Here is a 9,472-nt window from a genome sequence, read left to right on the forward strand (position 1 = left end):
GACGAACACGGCAGTTCTGCTTCAATTCCAGTAGATGGCAGCCTTCTGTCACATTTAACGCTTGTAGCATACGGCTCAGTCTGGTGGGAGCTTCCTTAATGGGGTTGGAATTGAAACTGAGTTGTTCATTTGGGATGAAAGCAAATTCAAAACCTGTCACTTTTGAGAGACAATAACGAGACGGATCAATGGATAGATCTCTCTAAATGGGGATGTGGCAGCGTGGAAACCGAGATACCGTGGAGAGAGACGCCAAATGGCACATGGCTATTACCCATGTAGGTGAGGGAAACACTGAAAGTGAAACTGAAGTGAGAGGCGTGACGAGGTAAGGCAGCTGAAGATATTCTTACTCTTAAATTTGGGGAATTTAGAGAAGTCGGAGCGTGAAGACAGAAGAACATAATATAAATGTGTTTATTTGACCCACCATGTGAGTGTTTACAATATATATGAGTGGGTGGGTGCAAGGGGAAAAAAGTAGGGTGGGGTGCTGGAGATGTAGCAGGTGGAAGACATGGTGGAGGCAGAGACAGAAGAGGAAGTGGCAGTAGGGCAGTGATTTAATTAGCACCCTCTACCCCCTCCAGCCCTTCACTCATAGCATCAATAATGCATGGCCCCTTGTTTCCACTGCCATAATTAATCCTCTCTTACTATAATTAAAAGCCAAAAATCCCACAAGATGGTTCAGCTTGGCCGGGCACGGGTTGGGTTGGCACGGGAACTGATGAAAAACTCCAGAGCCTCACACACACACTCACACAATCACACCCTGTGGACGGACAGATCGAATGACAGATCAATAGTCGTCTCCCAACGAAAGCAGAAAGCATGAGGCATGAGGACGAGCTGCAACACACACACACACACACACACACACACACACACTCACACACACGCACGCACGCAGGAGAGTGACATGAATGGATTTGACAGAGCAATGACAAGACCCACTCCTTGGAGGTGTTTGTGAATGAGCGGGAAAGTGAGGGATGAGAGAGCCAAGCACAAATCCACCATCCGCCGGAAGAAGGAGGACGGATGCAAACACCTACACAATCCTACATACACACACACACACACACCTACACACACGCTCACACATACTGACACGGGCATCCTGCTCCCAGACGAGGTTCGTCTCCGCTGCCGCAGCCAAAGCCAGGCGTGAGGGAGAGGTGGAGCTTTCTGATGCTGCAATTAGGACCACGCAGTCTGGGCGAGCAAACAAGAATGAATATTTCAGTCCGGAGATCTCCATGGGCACCTATGGGCTGGCACACCTACAGACCCCCCCCCCCCCCCCCCCCTCACACACACACACACACACACATAGAATGAACGATACCCATGCTTTCCTCACGGCTGCCAGGATTATTCAACTCCCAATCACAGATGCCACAATTATAACATCAGTATCGCTGCGTAAACGATGCCAACTGTTAATCTCAGTGAACTATTGTACCGGCTTCACGAAATCAGTGTTTAGGAGCAGCCATGGTGGTTCTCCTTTGTGAGAGTGGGTGCAAACGAGCGTTCAGGTTTGGCCCCGCGCCAGGTGCCAACACAATTGGCGGAGCAGAGGTCGCCTCTCGTGTGCAACCCGATTCCTTTCCTCCTCCTCCTCCTCCTCTCTCTAGAAGGAGAGAAATCAGGCCTCCACTCCCCTCACCCACTCGCCTCTTCAGGACCCTTTAAGCCGTGCTTCGCTTCGTGGGCTCCAGCGTGCACGGCCCCTCCACTGCACACACCCACACGCAGGGGCCCGAGCAGTGGGAGCACTCCCTCTGGTGTGGGTTCATTGTCGATGCTCCGCGCGGCCCTCCTCCTGCCCCGCCATCCTCGGCCCCATCTCCACTTGATTTATCGCTCTAAAATACCACTGCACTAATTAGTCAAGTAATTAATTAATAGGCATTTGCATTTGTGCATATGCAATTAGGGGGCTGGAGAGAGGAGAGTGCAGATGGGGTCCGGGAGTCTGGTGGGGGTGGGTGGGACTGTGTGTGTGTGTGAGTGTGTGTGTGTGTGTGTGTGTGTGTGTGTGTGTGTGTGTGTGTGTGTGTGTGTGTGTGTGTGTGTGTGCGTGCGTGCGTGTGTGTGTGTGTGCTGTATTTCATATTTGTGCCAGCAGAAGTTTGCACTTCTTCCAGAAAGACAAGTGAAGTGCAGGTCATCACCTCACATGTCTGACAGTGAGAAAGGGAGAAAGGGGAGGGGGGGGGGGTGACAAAGGTATTCGGAGGTGTGGCTTGATGACTTTGAAAAGCCATTTGACCACCGAGGGAAAAAAGAGTGATGGGGATTTGGATATCATCATAACGAGGAAGGGTCTCAATTCTGCATTCTGATTTCGAGCACGCAGGCTCAATGAAAAAGCACAGCAGGTGGCCCTTGGTGAAGATTAATCCGCAAACAAACAGGATGCAAAGTCGTTCTAAAACATCCTAATTCCAAACAAGCTCTCCTTCAGCGTCTCAATATCAAATCAAAGCCTTCCTGATTGGAGTCGCCTTGAGCTCACTGCTGGCTAAAGCCACACTGTTGACATTCAGCATTTATTTTGGCAAGGTGACCTGAAGGTTGTTTGGAACTTGTTGAGGAGCATCAACCCCCCCCCCCCCCCCCCCTCCCCATGGCCGCCGTGCTCGCATTTCCCCAATTGCCAGTGCAGCTGAGTTAGGAGAGGGCACTGATTTGGCTGCATGGCAGTGAAGCCCCTCCACCGTCCCTCCACACAAACAAACACACACCGACACAATCACCCCACCGCAGTTTGGGGTTGTGCCAGGTTACCCTCCCCTCATCCCATAAGGGATGGGACACATTAGTGAATGTGCAGCATCACCGCTCCCTAGCCACAGCTGCCACACCACTGGTGACCCCAGGGATGACCCCCGCAGGCCCCCAAACGCCCCCTCGGTTGCGGCTGCGGAGGAGATGTGGGGGTGAGCCAGGCACAAGGACATGATGAGCTTCTATCAGCTATTTCTCATCCTCCAGGTCCCTGCTCCCCACAGCCCGACAGACGTCTTTGTGCCAAGTTGGACTTGGTGGTCATTGAGCTCATTTCTCCCACATTAACTCCACTAATGTCTGCTAAATAGAGACATTTCCGCACTGGGATGGACACAATGCAAGATGTACACCACTGTGGGGGACGAGGACGCTGGTGGCAAGGAGTTCTTGCATTTAAGCCACTGATGTTTTGGGCACCTCTGCCAGCTCCTACCAGCACCAGCATCCCTGTCATCTACAGCTACGCTCCCCCCTCTCCTCATTTTTCATACATCCGTGGGCCTGCACACCTGGGTCTCACTTTCTCTCCCCCCCCCCCCCCCTTCTTTCCAGTCAATCTCTGTGTCTCTGTCCCTCTTTCTCTCTCTCTAATGGGCACCGCTCACTCAGCACTGCAGGTTGTGATCACCAGCACTATCAGCTCTGGCAAAGCTCACGCATTCGGACAAGGCTACCAGTAAACATTTGATCGCCTCGCTTAAACAGACATGCACACAAACACACACAAACACACACAAACATAAACACCATATATGCAGCAGAGCATACGTAATATTATATGTTTCCTGTCTTTGGCAAACGGGTCATCTGTGCCCGCCGCTGTGCCCACAACAAATCACAATTGGTTTGGGTTGTCGTTCCAGCGAATACATCGAAGCATAATCTGATTAGGTAAATAAATAAACAATATGCCTTCTGTTCCACGGCCTTAATGCACTTATAATGCAACCCCATCCCCCCTCGCCCCCCGCGCTGCCTCTGAACCAGGGCTGTGGCGGAGGCTGAGCCTGGCAACCCGACTTTCATTTGCAGAAGAGTGAATTGATGTAATGTTATAATTGACTTCATCTAGTGGGATCACATGATCCTCTTATGGCTGATAACTTGTATAAGAGGAAAGAGCCTTTGACAGGAGATGATTGAGTGATTGTTTTTTGTAGATGTGGTTTTATAGCAGCTCTTGTTTGGGGCTGGAGGTCACAGTTTATCTGCTGTGCTGTGACTTAATGCATATAGAGGTGATTTTATAGCGGATATAGGCACTTCACACATGACCCTGAGGCGTGCAACACTCATATACGTATTTATAGTGAGTCTAAAAGATCTGCATCGACCTGATCACACTCAGACGTATATTTAACTCCCATTATGTGCTCTACATTGCATTGCATGGTGAGTTCTGGCAGGTGAATGGGGTGAAAATTCACAGGTTTGACTGAAACAAATTGCCTACATCCACGGAAGCAGCAGCTCGGGTCAGCAATGATGAGTTTTGTTGTTCCACCATTTTATTTTCTCCCTCTATCTCTCTCTTCTGTTTTTCCTCCTCTTTTCTGGCTGTGTGAGCGCTAGCGCGGTGACAGATGGCGGAGCCCTCCTCCTCCTCCTCCTCCACCTCCTCCTCCACCACCATCTCTCTCTCTCTCTCTCTCTCTCTCTCTCTCTCTCTCTCTCTCTCTCTCTCTCTCTCTCTCTCTCTCCGTCTCTCTCCCTGTGTCTCTCTATCCCCCGGGAGGGCAAATGCGGGCGCATGTCAATCACCGGGCTCTCATGTGATGGCTCTTGCCGGTGACGTGCCAGCCATATGGGCGCTGGCATCGCAGCCTGAGCTGGTATGTAACCCCCGTCCCCGGTAGCTCACAGTTGCCACACACACCCTCGCACACAGTCATACACACATACATGCATGCATACTCACACATATACTACACACAGACGCGCCAGGACGCACAAGAGCTCGGGTGATTGGAGTGCGCGCACTTGGGGGAGAGAGAGGCACCATCACCAGCGTCGGTGGAAGAAAGTCGCGCGCTGCCTGCACCTACACACATTGACGAGGAGCGTTGCTTCGCTCGGGAGGTCCCTGAAGATGGTCTGAAACTCCAGCGCGTGTTTTTTTTTAATTATTACTATTATTATTATTTACCCTCCAGTGCCCCGCGACGAGCTCGAGACGAGGTAAGTTGGAACACAAACAACACTTAGATAATATTAGAACAATAACAATAAATACATGTGGATGCAGAAGTGCGCGGTGGTCCAAAATGGAGGAGACATTAAATCTAATAATGAGATGTATAATCATTCAAGGTTGTGTTTTATATGCAAATAGTTCGTATGTACTTTTAATAGCGTGCGTTGGTGGATTATATCACCTTTAGTGCCTATGATCTGCAGGGTAAAGGGCTAATCAATGGGCATGGATCCGTATGTATATAGATTTTATATTTATATTCACCTTTTGCCAGTGACTTTGCTCTGTCAGCCGTGACTCTTTGTGGTGTCTATTTGGGCGATGGCACGTTTTTCTGATCCAAAAAACTGGATCCACACACACATGCATGTCCATGTTTGTCAGTTAATTGGATCTCCGAATGGGCGCGCTTCATGCACAAACAGCTCCTCTCTCTCTCCCTCTCTCTCCCTCTCTCTCCCTCTCACTCTCTCTCTCCCTCTCCGCGTGCCCTTCAACTTTTGACATCCAAATCTACCTGGGTTATGAAAAGGCTTAGATCATATCCAGCGCTCGGGTCCTTCTCACTCCGCCGGGGATCGTTCACCGGGAGCAAGTCCTGACGATTGAGGAGTCGCCACCGCAGGCTGAGAATATAGATCTCAACGGACACTGATTTGATTTCCCAGATTCCTGCGTCCGGACCTCGAATAACAATAAAATAGAGACGATGCAAGCTAAGAGTCCCCGTGGAGGATTTTTACACCAGCCCCGCACCGAAGGACGTCCTCGCTCCTAACGAGAGATTTATTGAAGGTTCTGTCGATGATTTGCATGTTCACCCTCGGAGCAAAATGAAAGGGTTGGACGGCGCCATTGACTGTGACAGGCGCTGTGATTTATCTCTGTTTGTGCAGTTTTATCTCCCGGCAAGCCTTCCCGTCATAACATTGTCTTTTAAAATAAACACCACACTCGTTGTTGTTGCTGCAGTGGAGTAAATGCGCGGAGGTTCCACCTCCTTGAATTTCTGCGCGTAAACGAGTTGTGTTTTTATATTTAACGAGGGCTAAAGGGGTACAAGCGATTTCCATTTGTAAAGGGTTAAGGGGAAAAAGTGCTTCGAAATCATGCACTCGTGCATACTGAATTATGTGTGAAATCTATTTCGTGTAAACTGCACGCTCTGTTAATTAAACGTTATGTTTTTTTTTTTGCCTCCTCTCTCCCACTCTCCTAATTGAGCAAACCTCCTGAGCCTGAGATTTAAAAACTAGATTTTGCCCCTGGCACACCCCCCGAGATAATTAACCAACCATCGCAGCCTACCTTAGCATGGGCTGCAGGTCTGTGTCTGCTGCACTGTAATAATAGATGGGAAGTGGAAGGTGTTAAGGAGGAAGCCAATGGAGGCTTATTGAAGCTGTCAGAGATCAACTCGTCGGCTTTTGTGGGGGCGCGCTGCATTTACTGATCGAGGGGTAGGGTCATCGATTTAGTTTATTCATTTTCAGACGTATTAAAAATCATGTTTGCATATGAATTGAATTAGCTGTTGGCAGTTAATGGGAGAATAATGGTTTCATTGTGGTTCGTTACAGCTGAGCCAATAGTGATTTTTTTTTCAAAATATTTTACCATAATTATTATTATCGTTATTATTACCCTTATTATTATTTGTACACCTTCTTTCCTCTCAGCCGTGTAATTTACTGGCCATAATATTACAATTGGCCTCTAAGTTATTTTACAGGTTGAGTCGGGATTTGTGCATAAGCCTTATTTTAATAATCCACCCTGACTTTAAACGGAGCTCACACACGGCCTATCAATTAAATTAAGTCCTCTTTCGCCTCCTCCGAGGAGAGGTGCACGGGTGTGGATGAATAGTGCTGGAATGCAGCCAGGAGTGTATATATATGGGCGTCAGGAGGAGTGAAAGTGGGGGCCCCCATGGGACCTGTAATGTGGCCCCTGCCGCTGGGACCCGCTGCGGGAGGACGCGACAGGGCACACGGATGACAGCAGGGAATTAAATGGGGATGCGTCTGGCTGTAAACCGGCGTAAAGCTTTAGGGGATGATTTTTATTTATGGTCTCTCTTTTAAATTTCCCCCAAGTTTTCACCTTTTTTTCTTCTTGAGGTAAAAATTATTCTAACCGGCTGTAATTTAAGAAAAACAGGAGCAAAAGTGGCCACGTGAATACCGAGATTTATTGACCTTTCATGGTGAAGTTAATACTTCCTCAGTGGAGCTTAATGGTTTTTCTACAGGGACAATATTCGGGTCTTTATGGTGATCTGCGCCTTAGTCAGTTTAACCTCAAACGACAGTTTTTTATTGGTTTTCTTAAATTCATTATAAATACTCATAGATAGGGTCCATTCCCGGTTTTGTGAGGTTTCTTTTTTTAATATGTATTTCCCTTTCTTGCAGAGCCACAATGTTGACGAGGCTTTTCAGTGACCCCTCGCTGCTTCCCGACGTCCAGAAATACTCCGGCTGGGCGGACGACAGCGACGGAGACGATCCCAAGCTCAAGGAAGAGGATCAGGACACCCACGAGGACATGGACGGCTCCGACCTAAGAGGAGGCAGCCTGACACAGTCCGAGCACAATGGGGAAGACGACAACGACGACGATGAAATAGATGAAGAGGACGACGGAGAGGACACAGGGGGGGAGAGACCCAAGAAGAGGGGCCCCAAGAAGCGCAAAATGACACCGGCCCGGGTGGAACGCTCCAAAGTGCGACGGACAAAGGCCAACACGCGGGAGAGGACCCGCATGCACGACCTGAACTCTGCGCTCGACAATCTGCGTAAAGTTGTGCCCTGCTACTCCAAAACGCAAAAACTGTCCAAAATCGAGACGCTGCGTTTGGCTAAGAACTATATCTGGGCCCTGTCGGAGATATTGCGCGCTGGGAAAAGGCCCGACCTCGTGTCCTACGTCCAGACGCTGTGCAAGGGACTCTCGCAGCCCACGACCAACCTAGTGGCGGGGTGCCTGCAGCTGAACTCCCGCAACTTCCTGACCGAGCAGCAGTGTCAGGACGGGAGCAGGTACGGATCCGGCTCCTTCTCCATGCATTCCTACCCTTACCAGTGCGCGCGTCTGTCCAGCCCCCACTGCCAGCCGGGCTCGAACTCGCTCCCGCTCAGGACGCACGGCTACTCCTCCACTTACGATTCGGTGTACCCTGGGGGCGGATCCCCGGAGTATAACAGCCCCGAGTACGAGGCGCCCCTCAGCCCTCCACTGTGCGTCAATGGCAACTTTTCTGTGAAGCACCAAGGCCCCGCGTCGCCCGAAAACGAGAAGGGGTACCACTACTCTATGCATTATTCTGGCCTGCCAGGCTCCAGGCCCAGCGGGGCCCACAACCTGGTCTTTGGCTCCTCTGGAGCCCGCAGTGGCATTCACTCTGAAAACGTCCTGCCTTACCACGACATGCACTTACACCACGAACGGGCCCCGGCATACGACGAACTGAACGCGTTCTTTCACAATTAAAAACGAGAAGCCTATTGAGCGTAAACATTGCAATCAACAATCTATCCACGGCACACTTTTGGAGAAAAGCGTACGCACCAGGACATAGAGATTCTGGAGAGATGTTATTATTGGTGTTCTCCATTAATTTATTCAATATTGAACCATTGGTTTGCTATAGTCAGGGATGTAGTGGAGGATAATCCATCTAATCCAGTCTCATTCTGCGCAACACAATTTATCCAGCTTTTAAAAGGCTGACACAAATATCCAAGAGGAAATTTGATTAACAAATCACAAGACCCCAGAATGAGGGAATACTATCAATGTTTTTTAAAATGTGAATTGTGTTTGTATTGATGGTTGTTTGCGTTTTTGAAGACTGGCAGTGAAAGTCTTGCCACTTATTTATTGACCACGCCATCACTGCTGCAGCTGCACCCTGACACTGGCGGCGATTTTCTAAGAAATCGGAATAAATCAATTAACAAGCTAATGCAAATCACATCTACTCGTCTGTACGTGTGATATTTTGAGTGGAGGGTGTGTTTAGTTGAAATTGTGAAATGTAAAGAAGTTGCAGTGGGAAATGCTGCACCCAGATAAATGTGCTAGTTGGGTAGTTTTAGAAGAATCTGTTCTCCAGCGAATCCAATTGTTTTACATCTATGCAAAACCCAACGAGACCAGAGAGCGAGGCAGCAAGGCCCAGGAAGACACTGGATGTGTTTCATCAGCACTGCTGTTGCACGCACGGGTGCGCGCACGCACACACGCCCACACAAACACAAACTCACACACACACACACGGAAACACACAGGCTTGCACAATTGAATTAACACCCAACGAATCTGGCTGGGTTCGTCAAAATGTTTTAACTTAAAAAAAACATATACATTAAACGAAATCAACTTTTTTCTCATTTTCGTTTTTTACTTATTTACTCTTATTCTGCTACTTGAGCCATTGCACTGTATTTTAATTAAAAAATTGATCAA

The 9,472-nt window shown here is 49.0% G+C and overlaps 1 protein-coding gene across 1 annotated transcript; it reads left to right on the plus strand.

Annotated features, from left to right (window-relative positions):
• The first annotated feature begins 4,546 nt into the window (after positions 1-4,546).
• Positions 4,547-8,494, plus strand: LOC128458531 (neurogenic differentiation factor 2-like). The gene is given in 3 exon segments (XM_053443399.1): positions 4,547-4,564; positions 4,566-4,638; positions 7,416-8,494. Coding segments are annotated over 3 exon segments (1,164 nt in total). The 5' UTR covers positions 4,547-4,552.
• Positions 8,495-9,472: the final 978 nt, after the last annotated feature.

The sequence above is a fragment of the Pleuronectes platessa genome, chromosome 16 (assembly GCF_947347685.1).
Source record: "Pleuronectes platessa chromosome 16, fPlePla1.1, whole genome shotgun sequence".
Taxonomy (NCBI): Eukaryota; Metazoa; Chordata; class Actinopteri; order Pleuronectiformes; family Pleuronectidae; genus Pleuronectes; species Pleuronectes platessa.